We start from the raw sequence: 26,984 nt of genomic DNA, 5'->3' as shown, positions 1-26,984 counted from the left end.
TGGGAAGACCTCAGCCAATCAGCTGAAGGCCCGAGTAGAACAAAAGGCTGCTTTCTCTCAAATATGAGAGAGTTCTGCCTGACAGCCTTCAGTGAGACTGGAATAATAGATCTAGTTTTCTGGCCTTCAGGCCCACACTGGGACTTTTGGATTAGCCAGCTTTCACAATCATGTGAGACAGGTCCTTATAATAGGTGTGCACACCATTATTCTGCTGAAACTCTCCAGACGGTTCTGGAAACTACAGCAGAGTTTCTTTTAAACAGTCATAACTAGACACATTCTGCACTTTCTTTTTTTTATGTCTGAATTGAAAATACTTCCTACCTATTCTCACCTGCAGCTTTGGGAGGTATTTTTGGATGATGGTGGTGATGATGGTGGTGGTGGTGTTGACTGTTACTATTGAGATAGAGCCTTTTCTTATAACCCAGACTGACTTGGCATTTGGAATCCTACCTCAGATTCCTACGTGTTGTTATAAGTTTGTGGCACTGTGCTAAGCTCTGTTTAATAATGAGTAATTTACATAGTTGAGGAATTTTCTGGTGACCAGTAACCCTAGAGGGGTGGGGTGAAAAAGGTGAGGTGAAAAGAATGACAAGTTTTAAAAAAGCTTCCTGGGCTGGACTTGGTGGCACATGACTTGAATTTTAACACTCAGGAGGCAGAGAGGCAGAGAGGCAGAGAGGCAGAGAGGCAGAGAGGCAGAGAGGCAGAGAGGCAGAGAGGCAGAGAGGCAGAGAGGCAGAGAGGCAGAGAGAGGCAGAGAGAGGCAGAGAGAGGCAGAGAGAGGCAGAGAGAGGCAGAGAGGCAGAGAGGCAGAGAAGCAGAGAGGCAGAGAGGCAGAGAGGCAGAGAGGCAGAGAGGCAGAGAGGCAGAGGCAGAGTTTGAATCCAGGTTAGTGTCAACATAGTGAGTTCCATGCCAGCTAGAGCTACAAAGTAAAAAGAAAAGCCTCAGATAGAATGAGGTAGTGTTCCAAAGATACAAGACAGACCATGTAAAGAATGAAGTTAATCTGGAGATAATGCATACACCTGTGATTTTAGCACTCAGGATGTTGAAGCAGGAGGATGACTCTGCGTTTGAGGCCATTTGGGGCTGTATATAGAGTTTCAGGTCAACCTGTGCTATAGATTGAGACTTTAACTCAAAAGGACAACAATAAAAACAGGGAGAGGGAAAGTTAAAAATAAGGAATCCAATTATACCTTAAATAGTGACTTATGGAAGCCCCATGGAACAATTCTGCCTGCTTAGTAAAGATAAAGAGCAAATCTTCAATTAAATGCTGATGGCCTTGGCTGTCCCATGATTAGTTCTCCCTTGCTTAGTCGTCTGTTGTTCTGTTCAAAAGACAAAGCCAAGGCATGCCTGTTCTCAGTCATTGATTGGATTTTTTAGAACACACTGTAGAATATTCTTACCTTTTCATATTGGCCAAAGATTAGCTGATCGGTTGCAGGGGCTTTGTTCTAAATAATGTGTCTTTGCAAATAGAAAATCTTTATTTTGAACAAAGTGCTCTTTGTCTATCCCCTCCATTCCACTCCTCCCATGCATCCCTAACATTCCCCTCTCTACTTCTTATGTCTTTCCCCCCCCCCCTTTTTCCCTTTGGAAACCCAACCTGCTGGAAAGCTGACAGATCTAGTTAGCTTGATCTTGCAAGGTCTTGTGAAGGTAACCATAGCCACAGTGCATTCTCAAGTGCAATGCTCTCGTCTTGTTCAGAGGCAGCAACTTACAGCACTCTTCTCAACCCTCCAGCTCTTACCTTCCTCCTGATCTCTCTTCTTAGATGTTCACTGAGCCTTGCATGGGGCAGGTGGTAGTGTTGGTTGATACAGATGTCCTGTTTGGGGCTGAGCACTCAATAATCACTTAACCTTAGCAACTTAATGAGTTATAAGTCTCTTCATTAACTGTTAACCACTGCAGAGACAAGCTTCTCTGGCCAGTGTTGAGGGCAGTACTAATTTATGTGTATAAACATAAGTATTTAGAAGGCAGTTCGGCAGCATGTCTGTCTATTTAGTGAGCTAACTGTAAATGGCCTCCCACTTGGGACTATGGCTTTCCCACCCATGTACTAATAACTAACTTTCCTGTAACAAACATGGATTTCCTCCTATGGAACAGGTCTCAAATCCAATCCAAAAGGAGCCAGTTACTGCCATAACCTGTGTGTTACCATTGCACCAGCAGACGTATCTTGATTGGCAGGCCAGTATTGTGGCATGGAGGGTTTGCTGGTGGGTAATACTGCTCATGGCTTTTCTCCTCCATCTGCCTGGATAGCGCCTCCTGGCACTGTGAAAGCTATCCAGCAGGGAAGAAGACTTCATTCAGGTCAGTTTAAGTTTGGCTTCTCTGTGTCCTGCAATGAAAGTATGTTGTATCTTTAGCAACAGAGCCTTACAGAGTAGTTCTAGAGGACAACCAAGAGCAATGGCCATAGCCAGTGTCGTTTTGGGGGCCTTTGGAGTTTTTCTGACAAATAACTTATAGGGAGATATCCCACAGTCAGCACTTAGATTTTCATTCAGTTACTCACATCTTCTGGGAGATGCATAGTCCATCTGTGCAGGATACCTGTATTCAAACTCTCTTTTAATCTTTTTTTTTTTTTTTTCATTTTTTTATGTGCAGAACATTTTGCCTGCAAGCACAGCTGTGCATCACACCCTTGCAGTACCCTCAGAGACCAACAGAGGGCATCAGATCCCCTTGAAATGAAGTGATATTTGTGAGCCACCCTATGAATTCTGGGAACCAAACCTGGGTCCTTTACAAGAGAAACAAATGCTCTTAACCACTAAGCCGACTCTCCAGCCCCTACGCTCAGTGGTTAAGAGCACTTGTTGATCTCACAAAGGACCTAGTTGAGGTTCCAGCACTCACATGGTGACTTACAACCATCTCTAATTCTGTTGAGGTTCAGGGGACAGATTCCCTCTTCTCAGCTCCAAGGGGCCAGCCAGGCACGTGGTAAACACATGCAAGCAGGCAAAACACTCACACATATGAGAAAAAAAAATAAAGCTTAAAAAAAAAATCATACTTTTAATTTGTTCACAAGTGGTGGATTTCCATGGACTATTAGCTTTCCTGCCCCGACATCTTCCTCTCCTGTCTCCACACTGCTGTATCGGCCTAAGCCTTAAATCCCAGTATTTCTTCCTTCTATTTTCTTATCACACCCGTACTACTAATCACTTTCTCACAGACCCTTTCTAGCTTCCTGGGCTCTACAAATTAAGCACACAAATCTAAAACTTCAAAGCTAGTACCCACATGAGATGAACACACATCGTTTGTCTCTCTGGGCCTGGTTGTCTCATTTGATATAGTATCCTCCATCCATTCTCTTGCAAATTTCATCTTTCTTTATAGCTGCTATTTTGTCAGATATTAGAATAGGAATTTTGGCATGTTTCCTGGGACCGTTTGCCTGGAATACCTTTCCCGCCCTTTCACTCTAAGGCGATATCTCTCAATTTATGGTAAAGTGTGTTTCTTGGAGGCTCCTGCTTTTGAGACCATTAATAGTCACAATTGTTATGGAATGTTATGGGCTGACTCCTGCCATATTGTTGACTTTGTTGCTCTGTTTTATAAAAAGGAAGAGGAACCAGGATATGTTTGGTAGAGCGCGGTATGGTGAGGTGGGAGGGGGTGCCTCCGCGGGCCCATGCTGAGGCATCCCTTCCCCGTGAGGTACTGGCCATACGGAATAGAGTTTATTTAGGGCATGAGAAGGGGAGTTGAGGAGGGAAAAGAGACAGAGAAAGGGAGAGAGAGGAGAGAGAGAGAGAGAGTAAGGAGAGAGAGAGAGAGAAAGAAGAGGAGAGAAGAGGAGGAGAGGGGAGGGGAGAGAGGGGAGGAGAGGAGAGGCTGCCTAGGAACACATGGAGAAAAAGGGGGGAAGTGGAGAGAGGGAGAAGGGATAGGGAGAGAAGGGGTAGAAAGTAAGAGGGTAGGAGAGTGAGGAGGGGGCAAACAACCCCTTTTATAGTGAGTCAGGCGTGCCTGGCTGTTGTGGGGCGGAGCCTAGAAGGAATGCTAACACTTGTAGTATTTGTTCCTTTCTCTTCCTCGTTGCTTCTTGTTGTTCCGGCATGATTTATTTTTTCCCTGTGGCCTCATTATGGATGGATTTATTTTTCCTCTTAAGTATAAGTGTTTCCTCTTCAACTATCTTCTGCAGGGCTGGCTTAGTAATCACAAATTCCTTTCGTCTATTTTTATAATGGAAAGTTTTTATTTTCCTTTCGTTCTTTCAGCTAGTAGAGTATTCTGGGTTGGTAGTTGTTATCTTTTAGGTTTTGAAATACATCACTCCAAGCCCTTCTTGCTTTTTAAGTGTCAGATGAATAACGGGCTGGTATTCTGGTGGGACCGCCTTTCTGTGAGACTTGGTTTTTCTTGCTGTTTTCAATATACTTTCTCTGTTCTGTACTTAGTGTTTTAATTGTAGTCTGACAAGAGGAGATTCTTTTCTGGTCTTGTCTGTGTGCTGCCTCAGGTATCTGAATTGGCATCTCTTTTCTAACTCTGGGGGATTTTCCATTATGATTCTTTTGAAGATTTTTTTTTAAATGTCTTTAGGATAAGATTCTTTTCCATGCCTACACCCCATTAATTTGGTCTTTTCAAAGTGTCTCATAGCTCCTTAACTTCCCACTGGTATTTTATCTTTGCCCTTGTTTGACAGTTCTAGGCCCCAGCTTGTCTTCTATTTTGCAGACATTCTACTGTTTCCTTCACCCACTCTGTTGCTGAGACTTTGTACTGTTTTTTATTTGACTTACTGTGTTTTTATTTATTTATTTATAGACGTTCGGGTTGGTTTCTCTTTAGATTTACACATCTGGTGTTTTTTTTTTTCTTTGCTTGGCTTATCTTTGTTTATCAGCTGTATTCTTTCAGTTAACATGTTTACAGTGTTCAAGCGAACCTTGGATGTGGTAGTGTTGAGTAGGATGTTCAGAAAAGAATTCCACAGTAGAAGCTCTGGGTGTGTGATGTAACTCCATATGATTCCCTGAGTGAGGTATTAACTTGGAGGACGACTGCATCTGTTTGACATTACCACTCTGCAGCATCCAATCAGTGACAGTGACCCCCTTCAGCTTCAATAACTATTGGAGGATAAACAACCCAGGACAGTGTGGAGTAGACTCAGCAAGGAAAGAGGGTGGGTAAGGAGGAGAAAGTAGGAGATAAACTTTGACAAAAATAAAAAGGAAATTGAGGTCTGTAAGATGTAGCTAGGAGGGTGTTCCTGTGGAGCCCACAGATTTTAGTGGTTGTTAAAGCTAATGGAAGGTTATACTTATATTGTAGAAATTTTTAATCCCAATCCGGTGTTTCTACCTGCCTTGATCCTTCAGTTCCTGGATAAAAGACAGACAACTTTTATTTTTTACAATAAGCCTTAAGCAACAACAAGATCTGGGCAGAGATCTACCCTCTATGCTATTACGATCTATTTTCCTATCATAACCCTGAGTTATTACTTACTATGTTTCATCTGGGCTGCTCTTAACTCCAATTGGCCAGCCCTAGGGGTCAGGTTTTCATTTAACCCAGGGCGGCTTCTCTTCCATTCGCCTTCTTCTCCCTCCCCTCCTGGTTCTCCTCTGACCCCAAGCCTGGGAAACCTAAACCCAACCTATGTCTCTTCTGCCCAGCTATTGGCATTTTTATTCCCCAATCAGAAATAACTTGGGGGCAGGGTCAAAGAGTGTCAACAGGATCTAAGCGAGGACTCTCTCCTCTCTGAGGCAACCAGGTCTTAAGGAACCAGTATTTGAATACAAGCAGCATCAGGCCAACCTGATACATAATTAAGCAGTAAAACAAAACAAAAGTCTATAGGGTGAGAGAAAGAATAATAGATGTAGGAAGAAGATGGAGTGTTTGAGGTGTGGCTGGGGTATGGTGGAGAATGTTGTACTGTGGACTGGTGGAAAACAAGCACAGCAGTCCTAAGACCTGACTGAGCTGCGAACAAACAAAAGCAGAGCATTCAAGATTCGCCTGTGCAAGAGTAGACATTTATAAGTCCTAGAAAACAAGAGGTGAAAACAACCCTGTGGGATGATGCTTGCTGGCACACCTGCCCTGAGCTCATAGGCCAGGTGCCCACTTTTTTTTCCCCCTGGCTCTAGCAGGTTCCACGTGGTGCTGTGTGGCAGGGTGGCAGCCTCAGTGATTTGGGGGTTCTAATCCATTTCTGTTCACAGCTGGGTCTCTTATTTGAGTCATGGAGAGGACCCGTGTGTTGTTTGGAAGGGAAGCTTGTCCTTAGAAGGGACCACAGTGACGACTCTGTGTGCACACATACATAGTGGCTGGAGATGTCTTCCTTGGTAGCTTTCTACTTTACTTTTTGACACAGAGACCCTCAATGAACCTGAAGCTCACTCAGTAGCCAACCTGACTGGCCAGCAAGCCCAAGGCACATGCTGCCTGTCCAGCTTTATATGTGAGTGCACAGGCCCTCATCCTTGCAAGAAAAGCACGTTAATGACTGTGCCACCTCCCCAGCCCAATATTCGTATTCCAAGTATGTTACCATGCTGGTTAGTTTTTTTTTTTTTTTCCAACTTGACACAAACTAGGGTATTCTGGAAAGAGGGAACTTCAATTGAGAACATAGTTCCATAAGACTGGCCTGTAGGCAAGTCTTTGGGGCCATTTTTTCTATTATAGATTGATGTGGGAGGGCCCAGTCCACTGTGGGCAATGCCACCCAGGGCAGCTGGTCCTGAAAGCAGGCTGAGCAAACCATGGAAGGAAGCCAGAAAGCAGCTCTCCTCCATGGCCTGTGCTTCATTCAGTTCCTGCCTCCAGGTTCCCACTTGAGTTCCCACCCTCACTTCCCTTCATGATGTGCTAGAAGCTGCAGAATGAGATAAACCTTCTCCTCTCAGGTTGCGTTTAGTCCTGGTGCTTATGGAAGCAACAGAGAGCAAAGTAAGACATCAGCAAAGAAGCAGCACCTACACACCAGGTCCTAATCACTTTTTACTACAACCACACCTCTCAGACATGGCACCAGTTTCTTAAATAGCTCGGTTATTTTCTTATTTATGGGTGGGGCAGAAAAAAAAAGCATTAGTTATAATTGAGTTCCTTCTTTCTCCCCCTCACCCCAGACAGGGTTTCTCTGTGTAGCCCTGGCTGTCCTGGAACTCACTCTGTAGACCAGGCTGGCCTCGAACTCAGACATCCGCCTGCCTTTGCCTCCCAAGTGCTGGGATTAAAGGCGTGCGCCGCCACTGCCAGGCGAATTTCTTCTTTTAAGCAATATTTCTTCATTGTATGTATGTATGTGTGTGTGTGTGTGTGTGTGTGTGTGTGCATGTAGTATGCATGAGGAGGTCAAAGGACAGCCTTTTAGAAGTCAATTCGTTTCTTCCTTGATTTTGAGAGCAGGTTTCTGTCTGTGCTCCAGGCTACCTGGTCTGCTCTCAGCTGGCCTGCTGTTTCCACCCATTGTCTTGGCATTCAGAATGCTGAAACTGCAGGTGTGTGCCAGGCTTTTTTTTTTTATGGGGTCTGAGGAGCAAATTCAGGTTGTGCAGTGTCTTCACCCACTGATCTATCCATCTCCCAGACCCTCAGTTCTTTTCTTTAGTGAGGATTAGGATTAAAATGTCTCCCAACTCTGAGAGACAAGCTAGACAAGTTGTCAAGCCAGCGTCTAGCAATGCTGAAAAAGTCAACAAACTGGAAAGAAACCATTTCATCTTTTAAAATGGTCACAGCCATGCTTAGTATATGTTTGCAACCTCAGCAGGAAGTCAGGAGTTTTAGGCAAGCCTGGGCTACATGAGACTCTGACCCTCCCCCCAAAAAAGCACAAAACAACAAAAAAAATTAAATGGTTATATCTTCAAGCAGTATTTTTTTTTAAATCAAGAATTGAATCAATAGCTAGGTGTGGTGGTACATGTCTTTAATCTCAACATTAGAGAGACAAGGCAGGAGCTCTCTGAGTTCAAGGCCAGCCTGGTCTACAGAGTGAGTTACTGGACAGCCAAGGCTACATAGAACAACCTTGTCTTGAAAAAAAAAACTAAAACAAAGAGACAAAGAATAGAGTCATCACAGGGCTAAACAACCAATAGTAATAAATCAACAGTATTTACAGTCCTTTAAAAAAGTATTGGGCTGAGGATATATGGCTTAGTTGGGAGAATCTTTGTCTCACATGCACAATGTCATAGCTTGATCCCCTCTCTATAAAGACCCTGACAGAGTTGAATAACTCAACCAAAGGGAACAGGATAAATGTACCACCAAGACATGTTCCTAAGGACTTCTCCTTTCCCTAAACCCTGATTGGTGGAAAAATGTAACTTTAACTTGGCACAGATGTTTATGGATTTTGGGCTTAAAAACTCTGTAGCATTCTGGTTCCAGGTTGCAGTTCAGCTCCTGAGTCTGTTCTGCGGCCCTGACTGATCAGTGGCAGCCTAAGTACAAGAAATTTTTGACATCTGCTTACATACTTACTAAGATGAACATTTGAAGATGCAGTCAGCTCCCCAGTCTGTACTGTTGTCCCTGACCCATCGTCTGCTTTTTTTGCTGTCTAATTCAATTAAAGATCTTGTCTCACTGAACTCTTGAAAATGCTTGGGTTGTTTTGGATTTTCGGACCCCCAGCAGTCTGATATACAAAACCTTGTCTCAAAAGGCCAAACAAAAAAATTCTTTCCATTCTCCCCAATACTCTTGAACTAATAGTATAAAACAGCCCATTAACAAGCACACATTAAAGGCTGATAAATACTAACCACCAAGAATACAAGACCTAGTTCCCACTGTGACTTTCCCAGGCATTCAAATAAGCACACAAAACCCATTGTTCTCTTTACATAAATAGAATTTGTTAAGACAATTCTATCTCTAAAACCATGGCGGTTGGGCCTGGCAGTGATGGTGCCCACCTCTAGTCCACTCACTTAGGAGACTGAGGCAAGGCAATTGTGGCTTAGGTCTTCCCAGGGTGAATGGTAATATGCTTTGTATAAAAATCAAAGAGAGGGAGAGAGGGGGAAATGGTGAGGGAGAGACAATAACTATAGTCAGGCGGCTATCTGACAATAGCAATATAAGAGAATTTCAATATAAAAAAAGCCCAAAGGCTGGGTGATGGCATCAGTGGTGCCTGCTTCTCATCTGAGTACTGGGAGAGTGAAGCATCCTGGGCAACGGAGTGAGACCTCATTCCAAAACCCAAACGGAGTCCTCTGTCCTCTCCTGTTTGGCTTCTGGAAACCCTCTTTTGTTTTTGTTTATTCTATTCTATTTTATTTTTTAGTATAGAACAGAGCTTATTTGAGGCATGGGAAGGGTGGTTAAGAAGGGAGTAGAGGCAGAGAGAGGAGGGGACAGAGAAGGATAGAGAAAGAGAAGAGGAGAGGCTGGCCAGGAACACATGGAGAGTGGGGAGAGGGAAGAAGAAAGGGAGAAAGGGGTCAGAAAGAGAAGGGACAGAGAGCTTGTTTTTATTTTTTTTTTTAAATCACATTTATTTATTTATGTGTCCTGGCTGGGTGGAGAGATTGGAGCATGATGGGCCAATGGAAGTTGGTTCTCTCATTTAACCATGTGGGTCCTGGGGCAGGAAGCTTCTCTCTCCCTCCCCGCCTCTTTCTTTCTACCTGCTGAACCATCTCACCAGCCTTATTTTTTAAACAGGGGCTCACCTAGTCTGGCCTGGAGCTCTTGATGTTCCTGCCTCAGCCTCTGTGTACAGGGCAGGCCTGTACAACCATACTAGTAACCTCTTTCTTTGGAGAGTGGTTTTCTTTTTCTTTTCCTTTAAAAAACATTTTATCTTTTGCTATTTTTACTTATGTTGTGTGTTTTCTGTATGTTTGTCATGTGTGTACATGCCTGAAGGGATCGGAAGTGGGCATCACACTCTCTGTAGCTGAAGTTACACACAGGTAGGTGGCTGTGAGCCACCTGACATGGGTACCAGGAACTCACCTTGTCTTCCAGAAGAGCAGCAGTGCTCTTAACCGCCGAACCGTCTCTCCAGCCTCTGCAGAGTGGTTTTCCAAGCCTAGTGTGTACATCAGAGTCAGTGGAGAGTTAACAGAACATCCAGATGCCCAAGAAGTGCCACAGAGAAAAGACAATGGTCTCTAGCTATACCACACTTGTCAGCACTGGTTTCCAAACCTGGCTGAACCTGGAAACCTTTGAAAACACATTCCCATGCTTTTCTAGAAATTTTCATTGAATAGATTTAAAATTGCTCCTCTAAAAAGCTTTAAACATGAAACACATATACAAATACACACATATGCGTGTACACAGCACATATACATGCACACATACCATACACATGCATGTATGGTGGTTCTGATGAACCAGATATGAGACACTTATTTAAGACCTAGCCAATAATTTCAGGCCTTACTATAGTCTCAAATTCACTGAGATTAGCCTTGGGTAGTTTGTAAATCTTGGAGAAAACTTAACAAATTTCTGTCTAATTTACAGTATGTGAATTATCTAATGATTTTCAGTGTGTCCTTTCTCCACTCTAAGGCCAAGGCTCATGAGTATTTGTTTTCTGTGTCTGTTAAGCACCAGCTACTCACCGTGTTCATAACCGAATCCTGTTTGGTTAACCTCTCCTTTCCCTTTTTCACTCAGCTCCCTACTGCCATGAAGAACAGACCCATTGCAGATCACTGGGCCGATTGGTTTCATTTACAGCTATGCACTGAGACATTAGCCAAGCTGGATGGGGCCACAGAGTGACATCCTGTTTTGAAACAAAACAATCTAAATGACAAAATATGTCAGCCTAGGACATACCCTAAAACCCTTGCCTCTACTGGTCAAGAAACCCTAGATAAACCTGAGAATAAAATTAAAAACTAAAAAATTTATGGGGGCTGGAGAGATGGCTCAGCAGTTAAGAGCACTGGCTGTTCTTCCATAGTTCAATTCCTGAGTTCAATTCCCAGCAACTATATGGTGGCTCACAACCATCTGTAATGGGATCTGATACCCTCTTCTGGCCTGCAGGTGTACATGCAGATAGAGCACTCGTATACATAAAATAAATCTTTTAAAAATGTGGGGAATAACAAGGAATGTTATCATGATACAGTTTTAAAGCTTAAGGTTTGTGTTTGTTTACTTTTATTTTATAGGTGTTTTGCCTGCGTGTATATCTGCACATTACATGTGATGCCCGAGGATGCCAAAGGGAGCACCAGATCCCCTGGAAACTGGAGTTGCAGTTGGTTGTCGGTCAAGTGGGTGTTGGAAATTGAAGACCAGTCACTGTAGCCACTAACCATTAGCCACTCAGTGTTAACCACTGAGCCACCCCTCCAGCCTCTTTTTATTGTTTTGAAACACAGTCTAATTAGGTAGCCCAGACTGGTCTCAAATTCTTCTGTCTTAGCCTTCCATCTGCCAGGATTACAGGTGAGTACCACTCACTATTCCTAGTCAAAAGCTTGACTTTCTTCTTCTTGTTCCTTTAAAAAATGTGGCTGAAGATGAACTTGTTTTGTTTTCCTGTTTTTAGGTATTGTATGTATCTGTGGGTGTGTACATGTACATCTGTGTATGCATATAAAAGGCCAGAGACAACAAATCCCTCTCAGCTGCGGTTACAGGTTGTTGTCAGCCTTCCGTGTAGGTGCTGGGATTGAATCAAGCTTGGCTTCTTTCTAAGAGCAGCAGTGTTCCTAACTGCTAAACCATCTCTCCAGCCTAAAGCCTGGCTATTCTTGAAGCCAAGTCAAGGTAAAGTTAATTATGACTAAAAGCTTAAAAAACACAGTGATTCTACTTTACCACCAGTCGCCCCAAATTGGATGTTCAATGTCTTCTACCTGCACCCCAAAATCTGATGTTGAAATGTTAGATCCAAAACAGGAAGAATCTGGAAGAAAATGGAGTTTGCTTGAAAGACCATCTGATCTCATTTTCCATCAATCTGAACTCATGGTATTTTTCTACATCAAATAGAAAAGAAAAATCTCAAAAATTGGTGAGTATTATTATTGGTTATTTTTGTTTGTTTTCCAAGACAAGATTTCTCTATGTAATAGCCCTGGCTGTCATGGATTCGCTTGTAGATTAGGCTGGCTTCGAACTTACAAGAGATCAGACTGCCTCTGTCTCCCGAGTGTTGGATTAAAGGCATGCGCCACCATAACCAGCTATTATTATTTTTAAGGATGAGATCTTATACTATGTAGTCCAAACTGTCCTTGAACATTTAACCCTCCTGCTTGAGCTTCCCAGGCACGAGGATTGTAGGCATATATACCACAATTATCTTTATAATATTTTTACTTTTTATATTTACTTACTTTGTATGCTTGAGAGCAAGAGTGTGTCATGGTGTGTGTGTGTGTGCCTAAGTCATAGGTGTGTGTGTGTGTGTGTGTGTGTGTGTGTATGTGTGTATGCACACACAAGTCATAGGACTAACTTTCGTGAGTCAGTTCTTCCTACGCATGGGCCCCTGGGACTAAACTCAGGTTTTTTGGTTCAGTGGCAAGTGCCTTTACTCACTGAGCCATCTTGCTGGCCCTGAGAATTATTTTAAAACCCAGATATTATGGCTAGGATATACATCAGTAGCAATGTGCTTGTCCAGCAGAAGCAAGGCCCCGAGTCTAATCCCCAGCATCACAAAACACAATACACAAGTGCTAATTTTTATTCCTTCCCATGAACTCATCTCACAGTTGAGGAATGAGGTGATCATTGTCACACAGAAAACACTAACTATATAGTACACAGGCCATCAGTAAGTCACAGACAACATCCAGGAACAACACAAATGCACATGGGTCCCAGGCAGCCATTCCCAAGTCACAGTGGGGCTCCTTTCCAGGCAACTGGCAAGAGACAGGTCAAATATTCTCAACAGAACTTTTATGCCAGGTGGGCAACCAACAGGAAGAGATGGAATGACTCAGAGACTGGGACAGAAAAGGAGCCACACAGAACTAGCAGCATGTCCATCCAGAGGAGGGCTTGCTCTGAAGATTGATGTAGTTCCCTTGGGTGGACAAAGACATTATATCTTCTCTGGAATTGTTCATCATCTTTTCAACGAGGACTCTTAAAAAAACAAACAAACAGAAAACAAGAAAAGTGATCCCGGGAAGGCAGATGAAGAAGGAGATAGAGCAGGCATTGTCTTATCACCAGGAGCACTGCACAATGACACAAGGTGTAAGCACCTCTGTATGTTAATTATCTTAGGGAAGCTGGCATCCCAGAGGCTTAATCTGTACTTCTTTGCTCAGAAATCAGAAAAGAGGATCCATGGGGCCACAATAGACACCAGTTTGTGTGCCTGTCTCTGGAACACTAGAGGAGACTCACCTCATGGCCTCATTAATATTCTTGTTCTCCTTGACTGATGTTTCTGTCCAACCCGTGAAACCATTCTCTTTACTGAACCGGTCGATCTGGTCCCGGCTCACTGCCCAAGGGGACAGATCACTCTGACAAAAATAAAATGCATTAAGTGGTAACACCGTAATCTTCATAGGAGTTTGTGCATTTAGAACAGTTTTCAACCAATGGTTAAGACCCCCCCAACATCTAAAATCTACAGTCAACATTCTTCCTTAAAAAAGGGTCACTCTCGGGGATGTCGTTGGCTCAGTAGTTAAGAGCACCGGCTGCTCTTCCAGAGGACCACGATTTCCAGCACCACCTACACTCAGCTCACAACATTCTGTAACTCCAGACCCATGAATCTGATGCCCTCTTCTGGCCTCCTTAGGCACCCCCCCCACACACACACACAGTGCACAGACATACATGTAGGCAAAACACAAAATTAGGGGTGGGGAGAAGCGAAACCATTTTCCTCAAAATTTCTTTAAAAGAAAGAAGAGGTGACTCTTCCAACTTGAAAGGAACAAACAGGCATGCTGATGTGTTGGTGGCCAGGCAAGGGACACTAATTATAGCACCTGGGCAAGAGAAGCAGGGTTGTGGGTTCTAGGCCAACCTTGGTTGGTGACATGGGAACTATCTTTAAAAAATAAATAAAACAGGGTGGACATGCTCAGAAACAGGGCCTTTTAGATACCTTTACTCTGGCCACTGATAGATGCCAGAGGCCATTTACTTAAACTGGCCACACACCTTGTTGGCCAAGAGCAGGCAGGGCACTGGCTCCCCACTGGGCAGTGTGAGCTTGCTATCCAGATCCTGTTTCCATCTTTGGCTGTTGCTGAAAGTAGTGGCATTGGTGACGTCAAACATAATAACACAGGCAGCAGCATCTCGATAGTAGAGTCGTGTCATGGATGTGAAACGTTCCTGCCCTGGAGAGAAGAGAGAGCTCTCAAGACGATGATTCTCACGGTGAGCACCCTCTGATACCCGAGTACCCTCCCTTCACTGGAAGGTAGGACATCTGCATATATGGTAGAGAAGGGGCCTGTCCTCCCCCTCTGACTCTGTCTATCCCATTAAGGGATTATCAAACCCAATCATTTCCACTGTGGATTCTGTATCCAGACTGCGATGTTCAAATCCCTGTCTGCCACTTGCTCTCTGTGACTTTAAGAAAATCAGGCTGAGCACTTCAGATCTGTCACATGCAGCACAAGATAAAGGCTTTCACGACAGGGCTAATGAACCAGTAAATTTGAAATATGAAAAGCAGCGTATAATAAGGGTTCACCATTATCACTGTCTCTATTTTCTGGAGACCTTGTTTCTCAGTAAAGTCAGCTGAAGATCTGGCGCCCACTCTGCAACTAGGGGAATATCCACCTCTGGATAATCCACCGCTTTTCCACCCACACACAGATGGCATTATGCCTCTTTGTCTTTGGAGCAATAATTCTCCAAAATCATCTTGAAAGCTCAGAGCAGCTCAAATTTGTAGCTTCAGGAAAAAAGCAATGCCAGCTTTGCCGTTCCATATTCATCCTCCGCCTCCCACCACCCCAAACAGCTTGCTGGTTAAATAATTTCTCCCCTTGTTACTGTCTGCTTTTCCCATTTTACCTGCAATATCCCACAGCTGGAGCCGCACCATCTCTGAGTCAGACCACTGGAGAACCTTCAGAGCAAAATCCACTGGAAATATATGGATATTATACTTTAATGAAAACATGTCTTTATGGTGGTTCTGTGAGTGAGGTGAGGGTATTTGTTGCCAACCCTGACAACCCAAGTTAAATCCCTATAACCCAAGCTTATAAACTGTCCTGTGACTTCCACATGTATGTCACAGTGCACATGTCCACACACACATATACACAAAGTAAATGGTTTTCTTTTTAATCCCGGCATAAGCTCAGATCAAATATACAGTGGCACCCCCAGGATCATGACACTCTAATTAAGTTTAAGCCTTCAGGAGATGGAGATGAGTCTCCATGGTGTATAAGTGTCAGGACACATACTTCATACTCTCCAAAGGGTCTTCAGTATTTTCTCCTCTATCAGATCAAAGTATTTCATACTGATTATCTCTATGGCTAGGAACAAGAAAGTAGGAATGGTTTTGACAATAATTCCTGTTCTCAGGTCAAATGGTTTCTGGGAGGATTTTTGGGGGTGTGTGGGTAGGAGTTCTCAAGGAGAGGATGAGGGGGGAGGTGGAGGAAAGGAAGTTAAGTTTAGTATCTTTCACCTCAACTTCACTATTAGTATCTAATCATGCAGTATTATGAGAAAGCACAATGAAAACCTCTGTGGCAATTATGTCAGGCAGGTACCGGTTAAGTGAACAAGATGCCAGAGGACGCTACATGGTTGCCGCTTAAGAGCTATGCTGAATCCTCCACTGGTCTGCAGATGCTGAAACTCCATGAGATTGGGCTGAACAGCTATTCCAGGGGCACCATCCAAAGCCTAGCTCCAACCTGAGATCCTCCTGTCTCACCCTCTGGAGTGTTGGAATTAAAGGTTTAGACATACTGTACCAGAAAAGCTATTTGTTAAGGAGAAAACCAGAATAATTTCAGTTCAGAAACATATTCTTCTATATCTGTGACAGAAGTAAAAATGAGGGAGAAATTATAATAAACACCGGGAAAAACAAACAAATCAAAACTTGCCAGAATCAATTACGTTCATACTGTCAGAAACCTAAGACCACTGGTAAAAACTAATTCATGGGACATTCTTAACCCAAATCCATGAAATAAGGACTGGTATTTAGGAGTGGTGGGCAAAGTAGTCAGGAAACAATCTCTGAAACGTTGAACCCTTAATTTTGCCAGATACTTCTGAAAAATTAATTAAAAACTATTTTATAGTGTGTGGTTGTACCACAGTGCCCATGGAGGGCAGAAGGCAACGTCTGGGAGCCTCCTCCATCCATCTTGTGGGGTTAGGAAATCCAACTCAGGGCTTGGCATAAAGCACCATTACCCACTGACCCATCTCATCTCTTCTGTCCTTTGCCAAATGTTCTTTAAAGTTCTCATTTCAAAGTAAAGAGTTAATTTAAAAATCCTTTCAGCCGGGCAGTGGTGGCGTTAATCCCAGCACTTGGGAAGCAGAGGCAGGCAGATCTCTGAGTTCGAGGCCATCCCGGACTACAGTGTGAGTTCCAGGGCAGCCAGGGCTACACAGAGAAACCCCATCTCCAAAACAAACAAACAAACAAACAAACAAACAAACAAACAATCCTTTCGTATGTACCCAAGAACCCATTTTCAAAATCTATGTTGGTACAAGTGTAATTTTACTCTTTAACATTGCCACCTTGTTAACTACATTCTACTTGTGGTGGTGGTGGTGGTGGTGGTGGTGGTGTGTGTGTGTGTGTGTGTGTGTGTGTGTGTGTGTGTGTTTGGGGGCGGGGGGGGGGGGACAGTTCAGTTGAGTCCAAAGGTCACACTGGGAAAGAAATGAACTTTTAGTGCTTCTTTTTCTCTTCCTCCCTGCCTTCCCCAGTGTGAGAGAAGAAGATAGGCCACTCGGGGTGTATTCCACATTCTTTCGTGAATTCTTCATATTTCCCACGAAGTTCACGAATTACCCCCGTAGGGCTCATCAGACCTGACCAGAATCTGTCCCCCAGTCTTCCCCACACCCGGTCCTCCTGACTGCTTAGCTCCTGGGCTCTCCTCCTTAGCTCAAGTCGGCTCTTTCCTCAACAACCATCTGATGCTGGTAGGAAGCAGATCTGCCTCGATCTGAACGTGAACCGGGGCTCAGCTGCCTTTGCTGACTGGAGAAGTTGCTCCGGGCAGTGCATGGCTGCGGGAGGGCGCAGCTCTCTGCTGTGGATAGCCTCGACTCAGACCCCTCCACCCTCACCATCTCTCACCTGTATACTTTGCCCTATATTTGTAGGCAGTCGGCGCAGGCTGGGAACCCCTTAGAGGCAACCTCAGTACCCAGAGGCTACTGGCTGCAAGCCTCGACCCCTGCTCCCAGCCACCCGCGACCGCTCACCTCCCACGGTGGACTTGTAGTGCTTGCTGAAGCTGTCCTGGGAGTAGCGCTGGACCAGAGACGTCTTGCCCACGGCTGCGTCCCCCACCACCAGCACTTTAAACAGGTGATCTCGGCTGCCCATGGCTAGTGGTGGGGAGAGGGTTTTGTTTGTTTGTTTTTCCGGGAAGTCGCTTATTTTAACCCCTTTGGCTCTCGGGTTCTCTTCCAACTGAAGTCAGGCATCTCCACCCTCGGTTAGTTGAAGCTTCTCTGACTGGAAAGCAGAAAAGGAAACTTTTGCACTCGGCCTGTGCGCGCTTCCTCCCCTCGCGGCCGCAGCCTGGGTGGGGCGGGTACGAGCTCGATCCCCCCGGCTGTTGGCACCTTCCTATCAGGGACCTCCGAGCAGCTTGCCAGCATTGAACCCTGGCCAGCACCTTGCTTGGAGAGGTACAGATGACCTGGACGTTTTCTCCCACCGCGCACACAAAATTGGGGGTGTGCAGAGTCCTTGTGCGGTCCCTATCCTGCCACTGGCGGCGCACTTCACGTCTTCCGTCAAAAGTGTGAGCCCCGCTGCTCGGGGTACTACATTTCCCAGTGTGCCTCTTGGCAAAGCGACCAGACCAGTGTGGCGACTTGCCGCGTGCACTCTTGGGAAATGAAGTTTCCTAGCTATCTTGAGCAAACTTATATAAAAGTTTTAAGGTTTTCAAACTTTAAAGAATTTAGAAATCTATTTGAAAACAATTCTAAAATTCGGTGTGGAAGTGCAGGCTTGTAATCCAGGCCTTGGGGAGATGGAGACAGGAGGATCATAAAATCCAAGTTCATCCATCATCTTCAGCAACAAGTGTGTTCAAGGACCACCAACCCCACCAATTCCTCTCCCAAGATCAAGACATGAAGTTGAAAGCAACTCCAGGCCACCCTGAACTACGTAGACCATGATCTCTCCTGTCTAAATCTGTTCCCCAGATGTTTTCTTAAAATCACATTTTAAAGGTTTCAGATGGCTTTTCTTAACCGTATTTTAAAAGTTTTGTAACACGAAGATAAACTACTCCATTAATAAAAGTCCAACTTCCAAGTGAAGTCCATTTCCTGTTGTCTTAAATACAGAGTTAAATCTCGAGTCATGTAAAGACGATCTCATATTTTCCATATGACCAATAACAGGCACATTTGACCCAAAAGATCAACCTTTAAAAAAATATCCATGTCGAAAGTCACAACACTTAATAACTAGCTATAGCATTAGCAATGCAGACTAAGCAAGAGACAGTTCCTCATCGACACTTCCACATTTCTTACACGCATGTTATTTGAACACCAGGACATTTCCTTTTGTCGCTGCTGTTGTTTCTGAATACTCATAAAATGATTGGCAAATATTTTAAATTTTTCTACCTGTAATTTTTCTGTCCTGCCTGTCCCTTAGCTAGGAATTGTGGCTAGTAGAATAAGCTTCATTTTTTTGGGGGGGGGGCGGCTTTTTTTCTTTCTTTCTTTCTTTCTTTCTTTCTTTCTTTTTTCTTTCTTTTTTTTTTTTTAGAGAGAGGGTTTTCTGTAGCCTAAGTTGGCCTTAACTTCCTACATACGACCTTGAACTTGTGATTCTACTGTAACAACATCCAATTTTGTAGTTTTGGGGAGGAAATCCAAGCATGCTAGGCCAGTCATCTACCAACAGAGTGACATCGCCAGCCCTCTTCCTCCTCCTCTCCCTCTTCCTCCTCCTTTCCCTCTTCCTCCTCTCCCTCTTCCTCCTCCTCTCCCTCTTCCTCCTCCTCTCCCTCTTCCTCCTCTCCCTCTTCCTCCTCCTCTCCCTCTTCCTCCCCCTCTCCCTCTTCCTCCTCCTCTCCCTCTTCCTCCTCCTCTCCCTCTCTGTCTTCTTCCTCTTCTCCCTCTCTGTCTTCCTCCTCCTCTCCCTCTTCCTTCTCCTCTCCCTCTCTGTCTTCCTCCCCCTCTCCCTCTTCCTCCTCCTCTCCCTCTTCCTCCTCCTCTCCCTCTCTGTCTTCTTCCTCTTCTCCCTCTCTGTCTTCCTCCTCCTCTCCCTCTTCCTCCTCCTCTCCCTCTCTGTCTTCCTCCTCCTCTCCCTTTCTGTCTTCCTCCTCCTCTCCCTCTCTGTCTTCTTCCTCCTCTCCCTCTCTGTCTTCCTCCTCTTCTCCCTCTTCCTCCTCCTCTTCTTTCTTTTCTCTTTTGACAGAATCTCTGTAGCCAAGGTTGGCTTTGAGCTCCAGATTCATTTGCTTCTGTCTCTGCTTCTACTACCTCTACAGGAGCACATGCACACCACACAAAATGTGTGTGTGTGTGTGTGTGTGTGTGTGTGTGTGTACGCACTTGGGTGCCGAGTTATTCCACCACTCTCTCCCTTTCCCCTCTCTTTTAAAAACTGAAAATTTAAGCCGGGCAGTGTTGGCACACACCTTTAATCCCAGTACTTAGGAGGCAGAGGCAGGTGGATTTCTGAGTTCAAGGCCAGCCTGGTCTACAGAGTGAGTTCCAGGACAGCCAGGGCTACACAGAGAAACCCTGTCTTGAAAAAACAAAAAAAAGAAGCAGCAGCTAGCCTCAAATCCAGTTTAAAAATACTTGGGAAGATGGGGTGTGGAGAGACAATGCAACATTCAAAAATATTTGTTGCCTTTCTAGAGGACCAGGGTTCAATTCCCAGCACCTCACCACAGGAAGGCTCATAACCATCTGTAACTACTAGGGGATCCAGTGCTGCCTTATGACTTCTATAGAAACCACCACACACATGGTACACAGACATACATGCAAGCAACACACTCTTACACATAAAGTGAAAATAACAATAGAAGTGACTGGTTGTCCCCAGAATAGTCACACCTTTACTGGACACATCTTGCTTGAAGTTGAGTGTAGCACATATACGGGGTTCACCATCAGTGACACCCCTTCACCAGCAGCCTGCTAGCCCCTGCTAGCAGAGATGAAACTTCCAGGTCAGTTCCAGCTTGATTTCTCTATGAACTGCAATCAAAGCATGTGATGTCTTCAACAATAAGGTCCTAACATCTAGTTCTGCTAACCAACCAACAATGGGAGCAATTCTCTTTTTGTTGGCTTGGATCCTCAGAGGCAACACTGAGGAACCTTTTTAAGAATAAGGATGTGGTGATTAATTTTTTAAAGGGAGTGATTGAGGTGAATGTATGTATATAAAAAGAATTAATAATGCTCAGAATATGAGCTCTACACGAGGATGAGGCCAATGGCCTCCCGTAGCAGTGGGAGAGATGAGAAAGGAGATTTTTGCATTGATGTATAGAAGGAAGGCTGTGGCGGACCTGCCCACATGGAGGTTCCTGTCTCAATACTGAACAGAATTATTTGGTGATAAAGAACAAATAACATGAAAGCAGATATACTTGAAGCCATGAGAAATACTCTAAAGACTAAAGAATAATCAAGCCAGACACCAATCCTTAGGAAATGCTTAAAGAGATAGGATGGGGAGAGTCCTAAAAAGAAAATCTAAGAAGTGATCACCAGAGAAGTGGGAGGAAAAAAAAAAAAAAAACAGCTGCACAGTAGCACAAGGCAGTAAATGCCAACGGGTGCTGAACAGTGTCAAAACAACAACAATTAACGTGGTGATTGGAACAGAGAACATCAATATCTAAAAAAAGAAAGAAAGAAAGGTAGACATAGAGAAATATAGAGATAGAGATATATGGAAATGTTGTAATGGAAGGTATTACTTTGTTTACTAACTTTAAATTTTCAGGGTTTTTTTGTTTTTTTGTTTTTTTTTTTGGTTTTTCGAGACAGGGTTTCTCTGTGTAGCCCTGGCTGTCCTGGAACTCACTCTGTAGACCAGGCTGGCCTTGAACTCAGAAATCCACCTGCCTCATGCCTCCCAAGGGCTGGGATTAAAGGCGTGCGCCACCACTGCCCGGCTTTTGAGACTAGCTTCTTAACAGGGCATTCACATCTTATACTGTAAACCTTGTCAAAAGCCCGTGGCTGGGGACCTAGTGGGAAAACTACTACTGTTGATTTTGCTAAATGGATAAGCTATGCCCATCAAACAGCTTTATAAGCACTTATATTTACTCCCATCGATTAGTGCTGTCCGCGTTGATCTGAGAAACTTCCTGTAGTGGGTGATCATTCATTGCAGAGATCCCAACCTGGTCAAAGTGCTGAGAAGTGATGGGAGACCCGTGTTACTCCATACAAGGCTCAGGAAACACTGCAGAAGAGGTGGCAGGAAGAACGGAAAAACTGAAGGAAGAAGTAGGAGGGGTGTTGTGTAATTCCACCTTCTAGCTGCTGTACTCATGAACACATGAACAGCAGCTGTGGTCCTCTGCACAAGGCCTGCTAAGATTGGGCTCACCAATGGAGCAGGGAGTGACTCTTGAAGTCCTTCCATTCTCCTTGGAGAGGCAATTTGTTTGAGACTGGGTTTCTCTATGTAGCCCTAGCTGCCCTGGAAGCCTCTATGTAGACCATCCAAGCCTCGATCTCACAGAGATCTGCCTCTGTCTGCTTCTGCCTCCTGAGTGCTGGGATTAAAGGCTGCCACACCGAGCAACAAGCAATTTTTTTTTCCAGTGGTGTAGCCAGTGGTAAGGTGCCCATGTTCCTGTAACTAAGCTCATTCATGCTCTGGCAAGCAACCCTGATTCAACCCATTGTGGGCACCACAGAAGTGAAGAGAGAAAGTGGGGACTAGCACGAAAGAGGAACAGAGTCAGTGGGAGTGAGAGGAGAGCGAGGGACAATAATTGGTGGTTATTATGACCAAAATAATAGTATGTATATATGTATGTATGTATGTATGTTTGTATGCATGTGTGTATGTGTGTATGCATGTATGCATGCATGTGTGTATATATGTACGTATACATGTACATATGTATGTGTGTGTATGTATGTGTGTATGTATGATGTATATATGTATGTGTATGCATGTATGTATGTGTTTATGTGTGTGTGTATGCATGTGTGTGTATGTATGTATGTATATATGTATGTATGTATATATGTATGTGTGTATGCATGTGTGTATGCATGTGTGTATATATGTATGTATACATGTACATATGTATATGTGTATGTATGTATGTATGTATGAGTGTATATATGTATGTGTATGCATGTATGTATTTATGTGTGTGTGTATGTATGTGTATATATGTGTATGTATGTATGTATATATGTATGTGTGTATGCATGCATGTATGTATGTATTTGTGTGTGTGTGTATGTAAATGTTATAATAAGGCCCGGGGAGGTAGCTCACTTGGTAGAGTAGAGCGCTCACCTAGAATTCATGGGTTTAATCCCCAGCTACCATAAACCAGCTATGGTGGTACATGCCTTTAAAACCAGCATTTAGGAGGTAGAGGCAGGAGGATTCAAAGTTTAAGGTCATCTGTAAGGAGTTTGAGGAAATGTCAGGCAAAGGAGATATTTTATATACTGTCATCCCAGTTAGCTTTGTCAATGTGGCACAGCTTAGAGTCATCTGAAAGGAAGTCGGTGAGGATTTATCTAGATCAGATTGGTCTGTGGGCTCGTCTGTGGAGGACTGTCTTTCTGATTGGTATAGGAGGACCCAGCACAAGAACCAGGTGGCTCCTGGGCAGATGGTTCTGGATGTAAGGCTAGCTAAGCATCAGCCTGGGTTAGTTATAAAGCGGTGTCCCTTCATAGTTACTGTTGTCCTTCTGCCACCGGTAATGGGAAATGGAATAGTTTGCAGCCCTGCTCTCAGCTTCTTGCCTTGACTGTGAGATGAAATAAACCCTAAGTTGCTTTTGATCAGAGGATTTTTATCACAAACTCAAACAGCCAGCTTAAATGTGAAAAAATTGATTTGGTGATTCTTTCAATTAGAAATAACTTTAGGAACCTGTGACTTCAGGAAGTGCCATTTGATGCAGCTTTTTCTGTATGCCTGTAAGTCAAATAGTCTTCCTGGAGGACTGTCCTTCACAAGTCAAGGCTACAAAACAGCCTTGGTCACTAGAGACTGGTCACTAGGGTGGTTTGAGCCTCAATAAACACCCTCTGAAGTACCTTATATTTCCCCAGTTTGTCTTTTCTCTGTGAAACACCTCTAGATGTTAACACTGTTGCCTAGATACCCACTCATTCTATTGCCTCTTCCCAAATGTGTATTATTGCCCTTTGTCTAAAATGAATACCATCTCACGCTCTCATTAATCCTTTGGCCCCCTCATCTCTTGTTCATGTAAATTTCTATGCTTTGATTTTTGTTCATCAATCTTTATATAAACTGGCCTCCTACACAGGGCAGAGCTATCATTGGAAACTCTAACGGCACAACTGGCTAACAGAACTTACATAGAGCTAAGGGCAGATGTGTGTCACCTACACTGGAGCACCTCCGTGACAAGGGCAGATGTGTGTCACCTACACTGGAGCACCTCCGTGACAAGGCCACCAATCTCCATGACCTGAGGACTTGTGCAATCATTTGTCGAGTTTCTCTTTAATTCATCCTGGAGAGACATTTCTAAAACATTATTGTTTCTTCATTGTCAACTGACCATCTTTCCCAAGCTGACCGACCATCCCAGAAGTATTCAAAGTTTTCTATGCACGCATTCCATTCTTTTAACGGATTTGCCAACCTTTTCTTGCCTGGTCTTAAGTGGGAATTGCCCTCCTCCCCCAAAATGAGGTCCTTTATGTTTTTCTTTTAATTTTTAAAAATTGTTTGATCGTGCCCCATTCTGTAGCCCTAGATAAATTGGAATCCATAGCAATCTTATGCCTCAGCCTCCAAGTGCTGAGATTAACTATCCAGCATAAACTAGTACAAAAGACTCCTCTTTTTTTCTTTTTCTTTTTTCTTTTTTTTTTGGTTTTTTGAGACAGGGTTTCTCTGTATAGCATTGGCTGTGCTGGAACTCACTCTGTAGACCAGGCTGGCCTCGAACTTAGAAATCCACCTGCCTCTGACTCCCAAGTGCTGGGATTAAAGGCGTGTGCCACCACTGCCCAGCAGAAGACTCCTTTGTCGATGTTGTCACTCCCCACCCCCCATCCCCACCTTGCCCTGCCCCTTCAGGGTCGGTTGGACTGAACTTGGCGCCTGCTGTATAATAAGCAAGCACTCTACCATTAAGCCACACTCTCAGCTTCTAAAGCCCATTTCCAATTTTGACTTTGTGTATCTACCTAGGAAGTTTCACCCATTGAACCATTCTTCATGTTTTCTCTACACAGCTAAATCTTCCTACACTTTGAAAGTCTCAAACTTACTATGGCAGTGGTAGCACAGGCCTTTAATCCCATCTTGGGAGGCATAAGCAGGCAGATCTCTGAGTTCGAGACCAGCCTGGTCTACAGAGGGAGTTCCAGAACAGCAGAAAAACCCTGTCTTGAACCGACCCCTGCACCTCCACCACCACCACCCCTCCTCCCAAAAAAGAAAGAGAGTTTCAAACTTTTGCATCCTCTAGGGTTTTGGGTAAGAAGGCTCTGATTCTGTAAGTATCTGTGATTCTCAGACCAGGTTCTAAATTGAGGAAGCTGCTGAGGGCCTGATTGAAGAATCAGCTCATCATAAATTGTCCTTTGTTAGTGCCACCAACCTTTTCTACTTACATCTTCTTCTTCCACTTTGTTGCCATTCTGTTTGACTTTTGGCTACTTGACTATGTAACAACTGGGGTTTAGAAATGACTCAGCGGTTAAGAGCACCTGGTAGCTCTGCCGAGGACCCAGGTTTTAAGTTCCAACATCTGCATGGTGGCTCAAAAACATCTGGTGTGTGCAACTATCTGTAACTCCACAATGGCTTCTCCAGCTGCAGTATGCAATGTGGTGCACTCATGTGCAGGCAAAACAGCTATACACATAAAAATAATAAAATGTTCAAGAATATATTTTTTTTGAAATTATGTGACAGTTTATAATTATTTGACTTACCAGCATGCTGCAAAGTAAATGAGTGCTTCAAGGGTTTGTGTTTGGCCCAGGGCATCTGGGAGAAGAACTAGTAGATTCATAAATAATAAAGGTGTGTGTGTGTGGAGGGGTCAAATCTTAAGAGGAAAGATATACCAGTCTGCTGCTTCCCAAAGTCACAGGATTTCTGCCAAAGGAGAAATCATAGGTCAGGTCTGTAATCTCAGCACTTTAGGAGGCAAAGGCAAAAGAATCAGAAGTTAAAAATTCAGTGCTGGAGAGATGGCTCCATAGTTAAGAGCACAGCCCACACTTGAAGAGGACCAAGGTTCAGTTCCCAGCACCCACATGGCAGCTCACAAACTCACAACTGTCTGTGACTCTGGTTCCAGGGATTCAATGACCTCTTCTGATTGGATCAGAGTTTTCAGGGTAGAATGCCTATAGACACTGACAGCCTCTTCTGGCCTCCACTGGCACCAGATACACAGGTTGCACACATACACTCAGTCAGGCAAAGCACTCCCACGCATAAAATTTTATTAAAAAGTCAGATGCTCAAGGTCAACTTTAAAGTCGATAATGAAAAGGAAAGAAACAATCGTACTCCTTCGATGGAGACAGGTGTCTTCCTTACTTACTAAACTGTCATTCTGATTGTAGTTTCCCCAGGGAGAGTTGTAAAGATGAGACAGGGAAATACATTTAGAGTCTGGAAATCTGCATTGCTCATACAGTTTTGGAACAGAGTTTGGAAGCCAGGGACAATGGTCACCTTTGCATGGTCACCGTCACTCTTTTGATAGATGGCTGCATTCCTCATTTCTCACTTTCTGCTTTTCATCTTTTATTCTGAAATATGTTTGAGCCTGCTGAAGATTCCAGTTCATACCAGCCTGCTCCTTCACTGCTTTATCAATGATGACGGCCTAATCTTGATAGTTAACCTATGGAATTTAGAATCACCACGGGAACATGTAGTGGGCAAGAGGTCCTCATGCTCAGAGATAAACATTGGAAACTGGGAATGTTAATAACAAAGAATGTTTCCTCAATGAAGGAAATAAATACTGGTTTCCCACCCAGAAAGCTGGGAGGGGATGTTGCCAATAACCTGGTGACCTTTGCTAAGGTTAGAGCCAGACCTCAACCAAGTCTCCCAGAGTGTTTATCTCAGAGACTCTCTCTCAAGACCTTTATCTTTAGTGTTCAGTTAAGAGAATCCATTCTTAGGGGAGATGTTACATACTTTATAGCCTGCTATGCTATCTCAGTCAGAGACCACACCGGATCCTAGGCCCTTAAACTATAGAACCCGTCTTTGTGGTCAAATGTATTATGTAAAGGAGTTTCTGTGTAGTCACTCTGTAAGCTTCATTGTGTACCTGGAACTGTAATCATTATGGCTGGAAACTTTTTCAAATTGTACTGTGTTTAAATATGCTGGCAATATGTGGTTGCCTGGTGTCAGACTCTCTAGGAGTTTGACCCAGCACCAAGTTTGGCGGAACTGAGTTTTCCTTCTTGCTTAATCAGGTTCATTTCCCTGCCTGCCATGAAACACTCTCAGCCCACCTCCACCCCCACGGCAGGAATAGACTTCTAGGTATGTCTTGAGGAAATTT

General features: G+C 44.0%; 1 protein-coding gene and 1 long non-coding RNA gene across 3 annotated transcripts; one reads left to right on the top strand and one right to left on the bottom strand.

Annotated features, from left to right (window-relative positions):
• The first annotated feature begins 275 nt into the window (after nucleotides 1-275).
• Nucleotides 276-11,859, top strand: LOC143443654 (uncharacterized). The gene is made up of 3 exons (XR_013112806.1): nucleotides 276-352; nucleotides 11,199-11,478; nucleotides 11,582-11,859. It is a non-coding gene; the product is annotated as an uncharacterized LOC143443654 (long non-coding RNA).
• An 852-nt stretch (nucleotides 11,860-12,711) lies between these two features.
• Rab29 (RAB29, member RAS oncogene family) lies at nucleotides 12,712-18,028 on the bottom strand. 2 transcript variants are annotated; one of them, XM_034513723.2, is made up of 6 exons: nucleotides 17,874-18,028; nucleotides 17,455-17,710; nucleotides 15,049-15,120; nucleotides 14,176-14,357; nucleotides 13,402-13,523; nucleotides 12,712-13,134 (listed from the first exon to the last, which is right to left on the bottom strand). In XM_034513723.2, the coding sequence occupies exons 2-6, from the start codon at nucleotides 17,576-17,578 to the stop codon at nucleotides 13,020-13,022; spliced, it is 615 nt and encodes a 204-aa protein (XP_034369614.1). In that variant the 5' UTR covers nucleotides 17,579-17,710; nucleotides 17,874-18,028; the 3' UTR covers nucleotides 12,712-13,019. The 2 variants fall into 2 exon arrangements, with proteins under 2 accessions (XP_034369614.1, XP_034369612.1); XM_034513721.2 differs by having other exon boundaries at nucleotides 17,821-17,998.
• Nucleotides 18,029-26,984: the final 8,956 nt, after the last annotated feature.

The sequence above is a fragment of the Arvicanthis niloticus genome, chromosome 10 (genome assembly GCF_011762505.2).
Source record: "Arvicanthis niloticus isolate mArvNil1 chromosome 10, mArvNil1.pat.X, whole genome shotgun sequence".
NCBI classification, from domain to species: Eukaryota; Metazoa; Chordata; class Mammalia; order Rodentia; family Muridae; genus Arvicanthis; species Arvicanthis niloticus.
This window is presented reverse-complemented; position numbering and strand designations above follow the sequence as displayed.

Bases quoted from the DNA above. Each gene is read 5' to 3' on its own strand.
- Rab29 (XM_034513723.2), bottom strand. From the start codon at position 17,578: ATGGGCAGCCGAGATCACCTGTTTAAAGTGCTGGTGGTGGGGGACGCA. The intron at 14,358-15,048 runs GTAAAATGGGAA...TCTTCTCTCCAG, and splicing joins CCAGCTGTGGGATATTGCAG to GGCAGGAACGTTTCACATCC. The intron at 13,524-14,175 runs GTGTGTGGCCAG...TATTTTTGTCAG, and splicing joins GCCTGCTCTTGGCCAACAAG to AGTGATCTGTCCCCTTGGGC.